Here is a 17,156-nt window from a genome sequence, read left to right as displayed (position 1 = left end):
ACACCGGTGGTGAGAGCACGTGGTGCGGAGACAGATTCGTGCCACGCCACCTGGTAGGACGCAATCCAAGCGTGGGCCGCGCCGGAGATGCCCAACTCGGAGAGGGTGGAGAGGAGGATCCGATGGTTCACCGTATCAAAGGCAGCAGATAGGTCCAGGAGGATGAGAGCAGAGGAGAGAGAGTTAGCTTTAGCAGTGCGGAGAGCCTCCGTGACACAGAGAAGAGCAGTCTCAGTTGAATGACCAGTCTTGAAACCTGACTGATTTGGATCGAGAAGGTCATTCTGAGAGAGATAGCAGGAGAGCTGGCCAAGGACGGCACGTTCAAGAGTTTTGGAGAGAAAAGAAAGAAGGGATACTGGTCTGTAGTTGTTGACATCGGAGGGATCGAGTGTAGGTTTTTTCAGAAGGGGTGCAACTCTCGCTCTCTTGAAGACGGGAGGGACGTAGCCAGCGGTCAAGGATGAGTTGATGAGCGAGGTGAGGTAAGGGAGAAGGTCTCCGGAAATGGTCTGGAGAAGAGAGGAGGGGATAGGGTCAAGCGGACAGGTTGTTGGGCGGCCGGCCGTCACAAGACGCGAGATTTCATCTGGAGAGAGAGGGGAGAAAGAGGTCAAAGCAAAGGGTAGGGCAGTGTGAGCAGGACCAGCGGTGTCGTTTGACTTAGCAAACGAGGATCGGATGTCGTCGACCTTCTTTTCAAAATGGTTGACGAAGTCATCCGCAGAGAGGGAGGAGGGGGGGAGGGGGAGGGGGAGGAGGATTCAGGAGGGAGGAGAAGGTGGCAAAGAGCTTCCTAGGGTTAGAGGCAGATGCTTGGATTTTAGAGTGGTAGAAAGTGGCTTTAGCAGCAGAGACATAAGAGGAAAATGTAGAGAGGAGGGAGTGAAAGGATGCCAGGTCCGCAGTATTAAGTAACCCCAGTAGTAGTATCCCCAGTGTTAGAAACCCCAGTAGTAGTTTCAGGGGGTACAGAGTGGGCGATAGTTTCACTGGGTACAGAGTGGGGAGAGCGTTTCAGGGGGAACGGGGTGGTCAATAAGCTCCTATAGGCTGGCAGTTAGAGCTAAGTAATTAGAAGATGATGAGACGCTGATCTAAGGTCAGTTTTGCAGTATATCTCCTATTGGTTACGGCTAGGACTCGTTCAGGGAAAACTGATCCTAGATCTCCACTGACAAGATTGTGGCAGTTTTGAGCAGAGTGGTCCCTCTATGCTGTCTGAGAGTTTCTACATTTTACATTTACATTTACGTCATTTAGCAGACGCTCTTAGCCAGAGCGACTTATGGGCTACTGTAGCGAGCAGTGTATATAGGCGACAGTCACACAGACCAGACTAATGCCATGCAGACACTGAACACAGGGAAGATTCACCTCCCAACAGAGGGAGATGGAGGGGGGGGGGTTGAGTTAGGAGCTGGTCAGTTTGGGGGGTAAAATGGGGGGGGGCTAAGGTCCACCTTGCAGGGCCTCTATCAGAGTTTCAGTGATCTAGTCTGGACAGCTCCAGTAGGGGCTCCAAGCTTTTTACGACATCAGAGAAAGGAAGGGTCTTTCCTTAGTCCTTCACTCTCCTCTACTATTTCCTTCCAGTTCCCCGTCAACCCCGACAGCCCAGGAAGTTGGTGTTATACCGTCTGAATCCAACTATACGTCCGTTCTTATCTTGGTGATGTTGACATAGTTTGTGTTAGCCAACATGTTAGTGTTAGCATTACCTAGCGTGTTAGCATTAGCCAAGGTGTTAGCATTACCTAGCGTGTTAGCATTAGCCAACAGGGTGCAGTTGCCTGTCTTCAGGCTTTCTTCTCTGAAGTCTTCAGTGCTGTGGTTCAGTGCAGCTTCTTGTATCCCCATGTAGTTTGACTTACTGAGGGTGGAACCACTCCCGCTGCTGCTGCTCTTCTTCATGTCCTCTGCTGAGTCGGCCTTGGGAACGCTGGGTGTGTTCAGGTACTGCGCCTGCTCCTCGCCCTCCGTCTCCCGGTGGTAGAAGTAGTTGAAGTTGGACACGATGACGGGGACGGGTAAGGCGATGGTCAGCACGCCGGCGATGGCGCAGAGCGATCCAACGATTTTCCCGCCGATGGTGGTGGGCACCATGTCGCCGTAGCCGACAGTGGTCATAGAAACCACGGCCCACCAGAAGGCTTCTGGGATGCTACTGAACTGGGAGTCCGCCTCGTCGGCCTCGGCGAAGTAAACAGCGCTGGAGAAGAGGATGACTCCAATAAAGAGGAAGAATATGAGAAGGCCAAGCTCCCGCATGCTGGCCTTCAGGGTCTGGCCCAGGATCTGGAGCCCCTTGGAGTGTCTGGACAGCTTGAAGATTCTGAACACCCTGACCAGACGGATGACCCTGAGGATGGCGAGGGACATCGCCTGCTGCCCCGCCTGCCCGTCCTCTGGTTTCTCTGCCAGCTCTGTGCCCAACGTGATGAAATATGGAATAATCGCCACAATATCGATGATATTCATAATGTTACCGAAGAACCCGGCTTTACTAGGACAAGCGAAGAAGCGGACGAGAAACTCAAAGGAGAACCAGATGATGCAGAGCGTCTCCAGGATGAAGAAGGGATCAGTGAAGTAAGAGGAGGTGTAGGAGAAAGTGGAGTTGTTGAAGGGCTGGAACACATTGTTGTCTTCATGGTCGTTCCGGAACACAGGGAGTGTCTCCAGGCAGAAGGACACGATGGAGATCAGGATCACCATGACGCTGATGATGGCGATGATACGGGCCGCGCCGGAACTCTCAGGATACTCAAACAGCAGCCACACCTGTTCAAGTTCACACACACTTATCAAATTGACAGCAGATAGAAAACATTCTCTGATACATTTGCTAATAACAGATTAAAATATTTATATTGAGTTTATATTAACTAGATAATGTGCCACCAATAAATAATGCATAAACAATAGAATATACCTGTCTCTGGAACTCGTTCTCCGGGAGAGGACGCTCTTCTTCCTTAATGAAGCCCTCATCCTCTCTGAAGATCTCGATGGCGTCCTCACCCAGCTCGTAGAAACGGATCTCCTCTGAAAAGATGTCTAGAGTGACATTAACCGGCCTGCGCAGTCTCCCTCCTGACTGGTAGTAGTACAGAATGGCATCGAAACTGGGCCGGTTCCTGTCAAAGAAATACTCGTTCCTCAGAGGATCAAAGTACCTGGAGAGAGAGAGATTCGTTGTAAGTAGTAGATACAACAACAAATGCAGAACAATAACAGATGACATTATAAAAACTAAAGTAACAGTAAAGTATTGAAGTCCCTATCTTATCTCATTCTCTTCTTGGGGTTAGTGTTAACAGGACAATAAACAGTAAAGTATTGAAGTCCCCATCTTACCTCCGTCTCTTCTTGGAGATAAGTATCTTTCATAGTCCAAGAAGTGTATGAATACACACAGAAGTGTTCTAAAATATTGGAGCATTGGCTTTCATACTTTTTGAATTTCAGTGCGCCTCAAACAATTTCTCCAACTGTCAACACATTGAAATGAATAGAGGACGATGCAGCAAGGTTAGGCAGCAACAGTAGTGGCAACAAACAACGACAGACAAAATTGTTGTTTGGTTCATAAAGTTAGCTACTTAGTACAGTTCCATTTCCTAATAAACAACTCTGGACAGATCTCCCTGGTCTCACATACCCGTAACATACTGTACTTTCGGAAAGTACTCAGAAAGTATACAACCTTGTTCTAAAATGGATTAAATAAATAAAAATCATCAATTTACACACAATACCCCATAATGAGAAATTATAGCAAAGTTCTTACAAATAAAAAACAGAAACACCTTACATCTAGACGTTCCGCTAGCGGAACACCTGCTCCAATATCCAATGATAGGCGTGGCGCGAATTACAAATTCCTCAAAAATACAAAAACTTCAATTTTTCAAACATATGATTATTTCACAGCATTTTAAAGACAAGACTCTCCTTTATCTAACCACACTGTCCGATTTCAAAAAGGCTTTACAGCGAAAGCAAAACATTAGATTATGTCAGCAGAGTACCAAGCCAGAAATAATCAGACACCCATTTTTCAAGCTAGCATATAATGTCACAAAAACCCAGAAGACAGCTAAATGCAGCACTAACCTTTGATGATCTTCATCAGATGACACACCTAGGACATTATGTTATACAATACATGCATGTTTTGTTCAATCAAGTTCATATTTATATCAAAAAACAGCTTTTTACATTAGCATGTGACGTTCAGAACTAGCATACCCCCCGCAAACTTCCGGGGAATTTGCTAACAATTTACTAAATTACTCACGATAAACGTTCACAAAAAGCATAACAATTATTTTAAGAATTATAGATACAGAACTCCTCTATGCACTCGATATGTCCGATTTTAAAATAGCTTTTTGGTGAAAGCACATTTTGCAATATTCTAAGTCATTGGCCCAGGCATCACGGGCTAGCTATTTAGACACCCGGCAAGTTTAGCACTCACCAATATCAGATTTACTATTATAAAAGTTTGATTACCTTTTGTTGTCTTCGTCAGAATGCACTCCCAGGACTGCTACTTCAATAACAAATGTTGGTTTGGTCCAAAATAATCCATCGTTATATCCGAATAGCGGCGTTTTGTTCGTGCGTCCCAGACACTATCCGAAATGGTAAATAAGGGTCACGCGCATGGCGCAATTCGTGACAAAAAAATTCTAAATATTCCATTACCGTACTTCGAAGCATGTCAACCGCTGTTTAAAATCAATTTTTATGCAATTTATCTCGTAAAAAAGCGATAATATTCCGACCGGGAATCTCCTTTTCGGCAAACAGAGGAAAAATCACAAAGACGGGGGCGGCCAGGGCACGCGCCTAAGCCCACAGTCCCTTGATCGGCCACTTGAGAAAGGCGATAATGTGTTTCAGCCTGGGGCTGGGATGACGACATTCTGTTTTTTCCCGGGCTCTGAGCGCCCATGGAAGACGTAGGAAGTGTCACGTTAGAGCAGAGATCCTTAGTAAAAGATAGAGATGGCAAAGAAGTTCAAGAAATGGTCAGACAGGCCACTTCCTGTAAAGGAATCTCTCAGGTTTTGACCTGCCATTTGAGTTCTGTTATACTCACAGACACCATTCTAACAGTTTTAGAAACTTTGGAGTGTTTTCTATCCAAAGCCAATAATTATATGCATCTTCTAGTTACTGGGCAGGAGTAGTAACCAGATTAAAATCGGGTACGTTTTTTATCCAGCCGTGAAAATACTGCCCCCTAGCCATAACAGGTTAACATAAGTATTCAGACTCTTTGATTCGAGACTCGAAAGTGAGCTCAGGTGCATCCTGTTTCCATTGATCATCCTTGAGATATTTCTACAACTTGATTGGAGTCCACCTGTGGTAAATTCAATTGATTGGACATGATTTGGGAAGGTACATACCTGTCTATATAAGGTTCCAAAGTTGACTGTGCATGTCAGAGCAAAAACCAAGAAATGAGGTCAAAGGAATTGTAGAGCTCCAAGACAGGATTGTGTCAAAGCACAGATTTGGGGAAGGGTACCAAAAACCAAAAAACTGCATTGAAGGTCCCCACGAACACAGTGGCCTCCATCATTCTTAAATGGAGGAAGTTTGGAACTCTTACTGGCCAAACTGAGCAATCGGAGGAGAAGGGCCTTGGTCAGAGAGGTGACCAAGAACCCAATGGTCACTCTGACAAAGCTCCAGAGTTTCTCTGTGGCGATAGGAGAACCTTCCAGAAGGACAACCATCTCTGCAGCACTCCACCAATCAGGCCTTGATGGTAGACTGGCCAAATGGAAGCCACTCCTCAGTAAAAGGCACATAGCAAGGCTACCTAAATTCTACCATCATATTGATTGTGCTACGTGCATGGGCAATAAGCTCAACCACTGCTACTCTAACTTCCGCGATGCATACAAAGCCCTACCCCATCCTCCCTTCAGAAAATCCAAGCATGACACAATCTTGCTCCTACCGTCTTATAGGCAGAAACTCAAACAGGATGTACCAGTGACGAGAACCATTCAACGCTGGTCAGACCAATCGGAAGCCACGCTTCAAGATTGTTTTGATCATGAGGACAGGAATATGTTCCGGTCAGCCTCAGAGAACAACATCAACCTATACGCTGACTCGGTGAGTGAGTTTATAAGGAAGTACATTGGAGATGTTGTACCCACTGTGACTATTAAAACCTTCCCTAACCAGAAACCATGGATGGATGGCAGCATTCGCGCAAAACTGAAAGTGCGAACCACCGCATTTAAACATGGAAAGATGACTGGGAATATGACTGAATATAAACAGTGTAGTTATTCCCTCCGCAAAGCAATCAAGCAAGTGAAATGTCGGTATAGGGACAAAATGGAGTCACAATTCAATGGCTCAGACACGAGACGTATGTGGCAGGGTCTACAGGAAATCACGGACTACAAAAATTAAACCTGCCATGGACACCGACGTCTTGCTTCCAGACAAACTAAACACCTTCTTTGCCTGCTTTGAGGATAATATAGTGCCACCGTCGTGGCCCGCTAACAAGGACTGCGCCCCCCCCCCCCCCCCCCCCACTCCTTCTTCATGGCTGACGTGAGTAAGACATTTAAACGTGTTAACCCTCGCAAGGCTGCTGGCCCAGACGGCATCCCTAGCCGCGTCCTCAGAGCATGCGCAGACCAGCTGTCCTGGACGTGTCACAAAGACTCTGTGGCCACAACATCACGTGCAATAACTATTTTACTTTGAACAAGCTGGGACAGGAGCTCCTCAAGAGGAAGCTGACGATGGTAGGAACAGTACGAAAAAACAAGCCAGCGCTCCCACCTCAGCTGTTGAATACACGGAACAGGCCTATCAATTCCTCTAAGTTTGTGTTCACGTCCGACACGTCCCTAGTGTCCTACGTGTCAAAGAAAGGCTAAATATGGTACTCATGAGTACGCTGCATAGGGATGGGAGAATCTGTAGCCAGGAACATCAAAAAACAGAAATCATAATGGATTACAATGCCACAAAAGGAGGGGTGGACAATTTAGACAAGCTGGTGACTGGCTACAGCTGCAAAAGAAGAACCCTACACTGGCATCTTGTGATATTCTTCAACATCTTGGCCATCTCAAAGCATTGGACTAGTAACCGAAAGGTTGCAAGATCGAAGCCCCGAGCTGACAAGGTACAAATCTGTCGTTCTGCCCCTGAACAAGGCAGTTAACCCACTGTTCCTAGGCCGTTATTGAAAATAAGAATTTGTTCTTAACTGACTTGCCTGGTTAAATAAAAAAAAAAAATAATAATAATAATCTTGGCGTACAACGCGTTTGTCATCTGGATGGAGTGGAACCCATATTAGATCAGAGGAGACGGGTCTTTGGTATGACCTCAAATCCAGAGGAGGCAACATATTCCAATGACCCCAGCTTCTGCAGCCATGGTGAGGAGGATTCAGGAGGAGGATGCTGGTGCCCCATCATCCCCGACCCACAGAACCAACAACCCCAATACAGGAAGTACATGTGAATGATGTTATTGCGTGTGTGTGTGTCTAACTCTCCTACCTTGGCCTGCTGTAACTACACTGCTCAAAAAAATAAAGGGAACACTAAGATAACACATCCTAGCTCGGAATGAATGAAATAATCTTATTAAATACTTTTTTCTTTACATAGTTGAATGTGCTGACAACAAAATCACACAAAAATAATCAATGGAAATCCAATTTATCAACCCATGGAGGTCTGGATTTGGAGTCACACTCAAAATTAAAGTGGAAATTCACACTACAGGCTGATCCAACTTTGATGTAATGTCTTTAAAACAAGTCAAAATGAGGCTCAGAAGTGTGTGTGGCCTCCACGTGCCTGTATGACCTCCCTACAACGCCTGGGCATGCTCCTGATGAGGTGGCCGATGGTCTCCTGAGGGATCTCCTCCCAGACCTGGACTAAAGCATCCGCCAACTCCTGGACAGTCTGTGGTGCAACGTGGCGTTGGTGGATGGAGCGAGACATGATGTCCCAGATGTGCTCAATTGGATTCAGGTCTGGGGAACGGGCGGGCCAGTCCATAGCATCAATGCATTCCTCTTGCAGGAACTGCTGACACACTCCAGCCACATGAGGTCTAGCATTGTCTTGCATTAGGAGGAACCCAGGGCCAACCGCACCACCATATGGTCTCACAAGGGGTCTGGGGATCTCATCTCGGTACCTAATGGCAGTCAGGCTACCTCTGGCGAGCACATGGAAGTCTGTGCGGCCCCCCAAAGAAATGCCACCCCACACCATGACTGACCCACCGCCAAACCGGTCATGCTGGAGGATGTTGCAGGCAGCAGAACGTTCTCCACGGTGTCTCCAGACTCTGTCACGTCTGTCACGTGCTCAGTGTGAACCTGCTTTCATCTGTGAAGAGCACAGGGTGCCAGTGGCGAATTTGCCAATCTTGGTGTTCTCTGGCAAATGCCAAACGTCCTGCATGGTGTTGGGCTGTAAGCACAACCCCCACCTGTGGACGTCGGGCCCTCATACCACCCTCATGGAGTCTGTTTCTGACCGTTTGAGCAGACACATGCACATTTGTGGCCTGCTGGAGGTCATTTTGCAGGGCTCTGGCAGTGCTCCTCCTGCTCCTCCTTGCACAAAGGCGGAGGTAGCGGTCCTGCTGCTGGGTTGTTGCCCTCCTACGGCCTCCTCCACGTCTCCTGATGTACTGGCCTGTCTCCTGGTAGCGCCTCCATGCTCTGGACACTACGCTGACAGACACAGCAAACCTTCTTGCCACAGCTCGCATTGATGTGCCATCCTGGATGAGCTGCACTACCTGAGCCACTTGTGTGGGTTGTAGACTCCGTCTCATGTTACCACTAGAGTGAAAGCACCGCCAGCATTCAAAAGTGACCAAAACGTCAGCCAGGAAGCATAGGAACTGAGAAGTGGTCCGTGGTCACCACCTGCAGAACCACTCCTTTATTGGGGGTGTCTTGCTAATTGCCTATCATTTCCACCTGTTGTTTATTCCATTTGCACAACAGCATGTGAAATGTATTGTCAATCAGTGTTGCTTCCTAAGTGGACAGTTTGATTTCACAGAAGTGTGATTGACTTGGAGTTACATTGTGTTGTTTAAGTGTAACCTTTATTTTTTTGAGTAGTGTATATATGCGAGTGAGTGAGATGTTAGTAAAATTCCTGAACTAAGTGTTTTCATCATTCTAGATTGCAGCCGGTAGCAACAAGAAGAAGCGCTGTGATGTGTATGGACCCAAGAAGGGTAAGTAGACACAGAACACACAGTACACATGCATCAAGTGCAAGAAATACATTTGCAGTAAAACTCTTTTCCACGTGGTGTGTAGACCGGCCTTAACTTCACTAGGGTAGGGGGCAGCATTCAGAATTTTGGATGAAAAGCGTGCCCAAAGTAAACTGTCTGCTACTCAGGCCCAGAAGCTAGGATATGGACATAATTGGTACATTTGGATAGAAAACTCTAAAGTTTCCAAAACATAATAATGTCTGTGAGTATAACAGAACTGATATGGCAGGCGAAAACCTGAGGAAAATCCATCCAGGAAGTGCTATTATTTTGAAATTGCTGTTTTCCATTGAAGGCCTATCCACCATACAAAGACTTATGACCCAGTTCATGATCCTTATGGCTTCCACTACATGTGGCCAGTGTTTAGGCATTGTTTCAGGCTTTTACTCTGAAAAATGAGGGAGGAACACCATTTGCAATGAGAGGACAGTGGAAATTTCCAGACATGAGTCCTGCGTATGACCGGGGTCGCGCCTTTCTTGTTTTTCCTTTTCTATTGACGAAGCTATTGTCTGGTTGAAATATGATCGATTATTTATGACAAAAACAACCTGAGGAATGATTATAAACATCGTTTGACATGTTTCTATGAACTTTTATGGTACTTTTTAGATTTTTCGTCTGTCTGTTGTGACCGCGACTTGTTCCAATGAATTACTGAACAAAACGCACCAACAAAACTGAGATTTTTGTATATGAAGAGGGACTTTATCGAACAAAACAAACATTTATTGTGTAACATGGAGTCTTGGGAGTGCAACCATATGAAGATCAAAGGTAAGTGATGCATTTTATCGCTATTTCTGACTTTTGTTACTCCTCTACTTGGCTGGTTACTGTTTGTAATGATTTGTCTGCTGGGTGCTGTTCTCAGATAATCGCATGGTTTGTTTGACGTAAAGTATTTTTGAAATCTGACACCGTGGTTGGATTAACAAGAAGTTAATCTTTAAACCGATGTATAACACTTGTATGTTTTATGAATTTTTATAATGAGTATTTCTGTTTTTGAATTTGGCGCTCTGCAATTTCACTGGATGTTGGCCAGGTGGGACGGTAGCGTCCCACACCCCAAAGAGGTTAATTTGTGTTCAATGGGGCTTATCTATCATTTCCATAAATACTGTATGTAAAACGTGTCCTTCCAATTTGTTCAGTTCAAAGCGATAAACATCAATAGTGATAAAAACCTTGTTTCATTTATATTTGTTCATGATAAACATGATTTATTCCACTCATGTCTTGATTATAATGGATTTGTTTACAAAAATCACGCTTTATCATCAAAACCTAATAGCGGTTTTATATTGCTTGTAATTGATATAAGTCAACATCTAAGTATTAAGTAATTTTACGTAAATTGTTATGGCTGTATTGTTATGGCTGTATTGTTATGGCTGTAAACCAATAATGTTCTGGGTCCATCAGACCGGTATTTAAATGAGGAGCTGTCAGTGGCAGAAGTTAAGAAGGTGATTGTAGCTGCAAAAAAAAATGGGAAAGCGTTTGGCATTGATGAACTGCCTAATGAGTTATAAAAATTATCCTACATTAATTGATGTCCTATATGATTTGCTCCTCATGTGTTTTGAGTACAGTATAAATCAAATCAAATTATATTAGTCACGCCGAATACAGTGAAATGCCCCTAACCGACAGTGCAGTTTCAAAAATTAATAAGAATAAGAGATAAAAGTAACAAGTATTTAAAGAAGAGCAGAAAAAAAATAACAATATATACAGGTGGATGCTGGTACAGAGTCAGTGTGCAGGGGCACCGGTTTGTTGAGGTAGTATGTACATGTAGGTAGAGTTAATTATGGTTACTATGCATAGATGACAACAGAGACATGTTATACAATACATGCATGTTTTGTTCAATCAAGTTCATATTTATATCAAAAACCAGCTTTTTACATTAGCATGTGACGTTCAGAACTAGCATACCCCCCGCAAACTTCTGGGGAATTCGCTAACATTTTACTAAATTACTCACGATAAACGTTCACAAAAAGCATAACAATTATTTTAAGAATTATAGATACAGACCTCCTCTATGCACTCGATATGTCCGATTTTAAAATAGCTTTTTGGTGAAAGCACATTTTGCAATATTCTAAGTACATAGCCCAGGCATCACGGGCTCGCTATTTAGACACCCGGCAAGTTTAGCACTCACCATAATCATATTTACTATTATAAAAGTTTCATTACCTTTTGTTGTCTTCGTCAGAATACACACCCAGGACTGCTACTTCAATAACAAATGTTGGTTTGGTCCAAAATAATCCATCGTTATATCCGAATAGCGGCGTTTTGTTCGATGCGTTCCAGACACTATCCGAAATAGTAAAGAAGTGTCACGCGCATGGCGCAATTCGTGACAATAAAATTCTAAGTATTCCATTACCGTACTTTCGAAGCATGTCAACCGCTGTTTAAAATCAATTTTTACGACATTTTTCTCGTAGAAAAGCGATAATATTCCGACAGGGAATCTCCTTTTCGGCAAACAGAGGAAAAAATCCCAAAGGCGGGGGCGGTCGGGGTCACGCGCATAAGCCAGTGTCTCTTGATCGGCCACTTGAGAAAGGCGATAATGTGTTTCAGCCTGGGGCTGGAATGACGACATTCTGTTTTTTTCCCGGGCTCTGAGCGCCTATGGACGACGTGGGAAGTGTCACGTTAGAGCAGAGATCCTTAGTAAATGATAGAGATGGAAAAGAAGTTCAACAAATGGTCAGACAGGCCACTTCCTGTAAAGGAATCTCTCAGGTTTTGACCTGCCATTTGAGTTCTGTTATACTCACAGACACCATTCAAACAGTTTTAGAAAATTTAGGGTGTTTTCTATCCATATGTAATAAGTATATGCATATTCTAGTTACTGGGTAGGAGTGGTAACCAGATTAAATCGGGTATTTTTTTATCCAGCCGTGTCAATGCTGCCCCCTAGCCCTAACAGGTTAACAACCTGGCCATTAAAAAGACCAGGCTCATCAGTAGGTACGAGTACACTGTAGGTACGAGTACACTGGTGAGACATACGGGGAGTTTTCAATCCCTTACTACTCGTAACCCCCTCTATGCTACCCAGGGTGGGAAGGCCAGTCCAAATCCATCCGGGTGCTCATTGAACTCTGGAGCTGACGAGAGCTTTACTACCCTTGTTGCGGAGCTGGGAGTCGCCACTCAACCCCTTTCCATTCTTTGTCCTTCTTTGTGGAGAAGAAGGACAAGACCCTGCGTCCGTGTATCGACTACCGGGGTCTCAATGACATTACGATTAGAAACCGTTACCCGCTACCACTCATCTCATGTTTTCCAGCCTCTCCATGACGCAATCATCTTCTCCAAGTGGGACTTTCGGAACGCCTACAATCTGGAAGGAGATGAGTGGAAGACCGCCTTTAACACGGCTAACGGTGATGCCGTTTGGACTGACCAACGTTCCCGCAGTGTTCCAGGCCCTGGTCAATGATGTGCTCCCAGACATGTTGAGCTGATTTCTGTTTGTCTACCTTGATATTGTCCTCATTTATTCCTGGTCAAGAGCACATCCTCCATGTCCACCATCTCCTGGAGACCCAGCTTTTCGTGAAGGTGGAGAAATGTGAGTTTTATTGCCTTACCAACTCCTTCCTAGGATAAGTCATCTCTGCAGGGAATATTCAGATGAACCCTGACAAGGTGAGAGTGGTGGTGGATTGGCCTCAACCCACATCCAGAGTGCAGCTGCAATGTTTCCTGGGGTTTGCTAATTTCTACCGTTGTTTCGTCCGGGGTTACAGCACCCTTGCTTCCCCGCTCTCAGCACTCACCTCTCCCAAGGTTCCGTTCATATGGTCTCCAACAGCTGACTGGGCGTTCTCGGACTTCAAGCAGCGATTCACTACAGCTTAATCCATCTGGACCCGTCCCGTCAGTTCGTGGTGGACGTCGACGCCTCGGACATCGGAGTGGGGCTTGTCCTGTCCCAGCGTTCTGCCCAAGACCAGAAGCTGCATCCCTGTTCCTTCCTTACCCATCGTCTTAAGCCCGCTGAGAGGAATTATGACGTGGGAAATGAAGAATTACTTGCTGTCAAGATGGCGTTGGAGGAGTGGAGGCACTGGTTAGAAGGGGTGGAACAGCCATTCTTGGTGTGGAAGGACCATAAGAACCTGGAATATCTCCGCAACACCAAGCACCTCAACTCCAGGCAGGCGAGATGGGCCGGCTAACCAGATGTTTGTCCCGGACTCTGCCTGTGAATGGGCACATTCCTCGAGACACACCTGTCATCCTGGCTCCAGTTGGATCTTGGCTTTCGTTCGACAATGTTTTTGGTGGCTCACCATGGTTCCTGACGTCTCTGCATTTGTTGCAGCCTGTACAGTGTGTGCGCAGAACAAGACTCTGCGGCAAGCTCTGGCTGGTCTCCTTCAAACACTCCCTGTCCCTCACCGCCACTGGTCTCATATCCCTGGACTTCTTCACTGGTCTCCCTCCATCAGATGACAACACCACCATCCTCACAGTGGTGGACAGGTTTTCCAAAACCATCCATTTTATTCCCCTTCCTAAGTTTCCCTCAGCTAAGGAGATGGCCCAGCTCATGGTGCAGCACATCTTCTAGATCCATGGACTGCCGGTAGGCATGGTCTCCAATCGTGGTCCTCAGTTCTCGACCCGGTTCTGGAAGGAGTTCTGCACCCTCATTGGGTCGTCGGCCAGTCTGTCCTCTGGTTTTCATCCCCAGTCTAACGGCCAGTTGGAGCGAGCCAATCAGGCCCTGGAGACGACTCTTCGCTGCTTCGTTGCCACCAATCCCACCCCCTGGAGCCAGCAACTCGTGTGGATGGAATATGCCTGCAACACCCTTCCCTGTTCTGCTACGGGTCTCTCACCTTTTGAATCCCTGGGATATCAGCCGCCGCTTTTCTCGGAGCAAGAGGAGGTCAGCATTCCTTCTGCCCAGATGTTCATCCGTCGCTATCGGCGTACCTGGAAGAGAGCCCGGACCTCTCAAGACCACCTCTAGGTGACCCCTGCCCCTGTGCCCTGTGGGTGGAGTCCCGCCAGCTTTCCCTCCGTTTTATCAGACCTTTCCCCATCTAAGGTCCTTAGCCCTTCTGCTGTTCGCCTTCTGTTTCCCCGCACTCTCCGTATATCGTATCCCACTTCCCATGCATCTAGAATTACACTTCTGTCTCACAGCAATTTTTCTCCTGTTTCCATGTTGTTCTGAACTCTAGTTTTTGTTTTTCTTCCCAGTTCTGACGTTTCTGCCTGTCCTGACTCTGATCCTGCCTGCCGTCCTGTACCTGCATGACTCTGATTTGGATTATAACCCTCTGCCTGTCTTGATTTACCTTTTGCCCCTTGAACTATAATAAACTTTGAGACTTGTACTGTCTGCCTCCTGTCTCTGCATCTGGTCTTAACCTCTGTCTATCAGGCCTCAGGCTAAAGAAAGTGTGACTCATCAATTTACCTGTTTTTGATAACCATTTCTTACTTTGGACAAAATCAAGACGTCAATATTTGTGCAATCCTTTTTCTATAAAACATCTTAAATTACAGCTCAACTTTAGCAAATTCAGAATTTGCGATTAATCACAGCAAATCCTGCAATCAACTGGATACCATTTTTTTTATCGTTTGACAGTCCTAATAATAACCTATATAAGTGGTATAGTTACCTTATCCTCTTGTTGGGGTAAGAGTTAGGGTTGTCATCAATATAGGATAATAACCTATATAAGTGTTAACCTGTTAGGGCTAGGGGGCAGTATTGACACGGCCGGATAAAAAACGTACCCGATTTAATCTGGTTACTACTCCTGCCCAGTAACTAGAATATGCATATAATTATTGGCTTTGGATAGAAAACATCCTAAAGTTTCTAAAACTGTTTGAATGGTGTCTGTGAGTATAACAGAACTCATATGGCAGGCAAAAACCTGAGAAGATTCCAAACAGGAAGCGCCCTCTCTGACAAGTTGTTGTTCATCTTGGCTCTTTTTATTGAAGACTGAGGATCTTTGCCGTAACGTGACATTTCCTACGGCTCCCATAGGCTCTCAGAACCCGGGAAAAAGCTGAATGATATCGAGGCAGCCTCTGGCTGAAACACATTATCGCGTTTGGATAGTGGCTGGTCAGAGTACTCTGAGACTCACGCTCTCTGAGACTCACGCTTTGTATGTATACAGGCTTTCCCGGTCGGAATATTATCGCTTTTTTACGAGAAAAATGGCATTAAAATAGATTTTAAACAGCGGTTGACATGCTTCGAAGTACGGTAATGGAATATTTAGAATTTTTTTGTCACGAAATGCACCATGCTCGCCATCCTTATTTACCCTTTCGGATAGTGTCTTGAACGCACGAACAAAACGCCGCTGTTTGGATATAACAATGGATTATTTGGGACCAAACCAACATTTGTTATTGAAGTAGCAGTCCTGGGAGTGCATTCTGACGAAGAACACCAAAGGTAATCAAACTTTTCTAATAGTAAATCGGAGTTTGGTGAAGGCTAAACTTGCTGGGTGTCTAAATAGCTAGCCCTGTGATGCCGGGCTATCTACTGAGAATATTGCAAAATGTGCTTTCACCGAAAAGCTATTTTAAAAATCGGACATATCGAGTGCATAGAGGAGTTCTGTATCTATAATTCTTTAAATAATTGTTATGTTTTTTGTGAACGTTTATCGCAAGCGTCCCACCTAGCCCATAGAGGTTAAAGTTACCTCATCCTCTTCTTGGGGTCCCCCAGCAGGGTCTCAGGGAACTGGGAGAGGGTTTTCAGCTGCATCTCAAAGCGCAGCCCGGAGATGTTGACGACTACACGCTCGCAGCACCCGTGGCCCGGTTCTGGTTCATACATGTCATCCCCTGGGTCACCTGTAGCAACCGTCATGGTAGAGGAGTAAGGCGGGGCCTGCAGCGTTCAGATGGGCAGCGGGGAGGGGGGGGCACAGTAGCGGAAGGATGGGGAGGGGGGGGGCAGAGGAACACACAGGCTGGCCAGTCGTGACCTGGAGAAGACAGAACAGGTTGGCCAGTCGTGATCTGGAGAGGACAGAACAAGCTGGCCGGTAGGGATCTGGAGAGGACAGAACAGGCTGGCCAGTCGTGATCTGGAGAGGACAGAACAGGCTGGCCGGTAGGGATCTGGAGAGGACAAAACAGAAACACATTAATCAGCTTGTTTCACATTCATTTCAAACACAATAATCTATATAATGAATAATGTTATAGCAGCGGTGCAATCTTGTCTATTAGCCGATTACTGACTCAGTCTCGACATTTAAGTCTTTATTGAAGACTCATCGCTTCAGTAGGTCATAAGATTGAGTGTAGTGTGGCCCAGGGGTGCGAAGGTGAACGAAAAGGCACTGGAGTGATGAACCGCCCTTGATGTCTCTGCCTGGCCGGTTCCCCTCTCTCCACTGGAATTCTCTGCCTCTGACCCTATTACGGGGGATGAGTCACTGGCTTACTAGTGCTCTTCCATGCCGTCCCTAGGAGGGGTGCTTCACTGACGTGATCTTCCTTTCCGGGTTGGCGCCCCTCCTTGCGTACGTGCCATTGGGGAGATCTTCATGGCCTATACTCGGCCTTGTCTCAGGGTAGTAAGTTTGTGGTTTGAAGATATGTGTGTTTGTGGTTTGAAGAGGCAGGCTCTGGCTGAAACACTTTATCGCTTTTGGCAAGTGGCCACTCAGAGTACTATGGGCTTAGGCGTGTGCCCGCTTCGACCGAATGCTTTCTTTTCCTTTGTCTGTTTACCTAAAAGCAGATTCCCGGTCGGAATATTATTGCTTTTTTATGAGAAAAAT

The 17,156-nt window shown here is 45.9% G+C and overlaps 1 protein-coding gene across 1 annotated transcript; it reads right to left on the bottom strand.

The window, feature by feature from the left end:
• Window positions 1–1,650: 1,650 nt before the first annotated feature.
• On the bottom strand, window positions 1,651–16,234 carry LOC106566321 (potassium voltage-gated channel subfamily A member 2-like). The gene is made up of 4 exons (XM_014134231.1): window positions 16,065–16,234; window positions 2,936–3,179; window positions 1,784–2,784; window positions 1,651–1,702 (listed from the first exon to the last, which is right to left on the bottom strand). Exons 1-4 carry the CDS (start codon window positions 16,232–16,234, stop codon window positions 1,651–1,653), a joined length of 1,467 nt encoding a protein of 488 aa, XP_013989706.1.
• Between the last annotated feature and the right edge of the window lie 922 nt (window positions 16,235–17,156).

Source organism: Salmo salar, chromosome ssa13, assembly GCF_905237065.1.
Source record: "Salmo salar chromosome ssa13, Ssal_v3.1, whole genome shotgun sequence".
NCBI lineage: Eukaryota > Metazoa > Chordata > Actinopteri > Salmoniformes > Salmonidae > Salmo > Salmo salar.
This window is presented reverse-complemented; position numbering and strand designations above follow the sequence as displayed.

Bases quoted from the DNA above. Each gene is read 5' to 3' on its own strand.
- LOC106566321 (XM_014134231.1), bottom strand. From the start codon at position 16,234: ATGACGGTTGCTACAGGTGACCCAGGGGATGACATGTATGAACCAGAA. The intron at 3,180-16,064 runs GTAACTTTAACC...CTCTCTCTCCAG, and splicing joins GACCCCAAGAAGAGGATGAG to GTACTTTGATCCTCTGAGGA. The intron at 2,785-2,935 runs GTATATTCTATT...GAACTTGAACAG, and splicing joins AGAACGAGTTCCAGAGACAG to GTGTGGCTGCTGTTTGAGTA.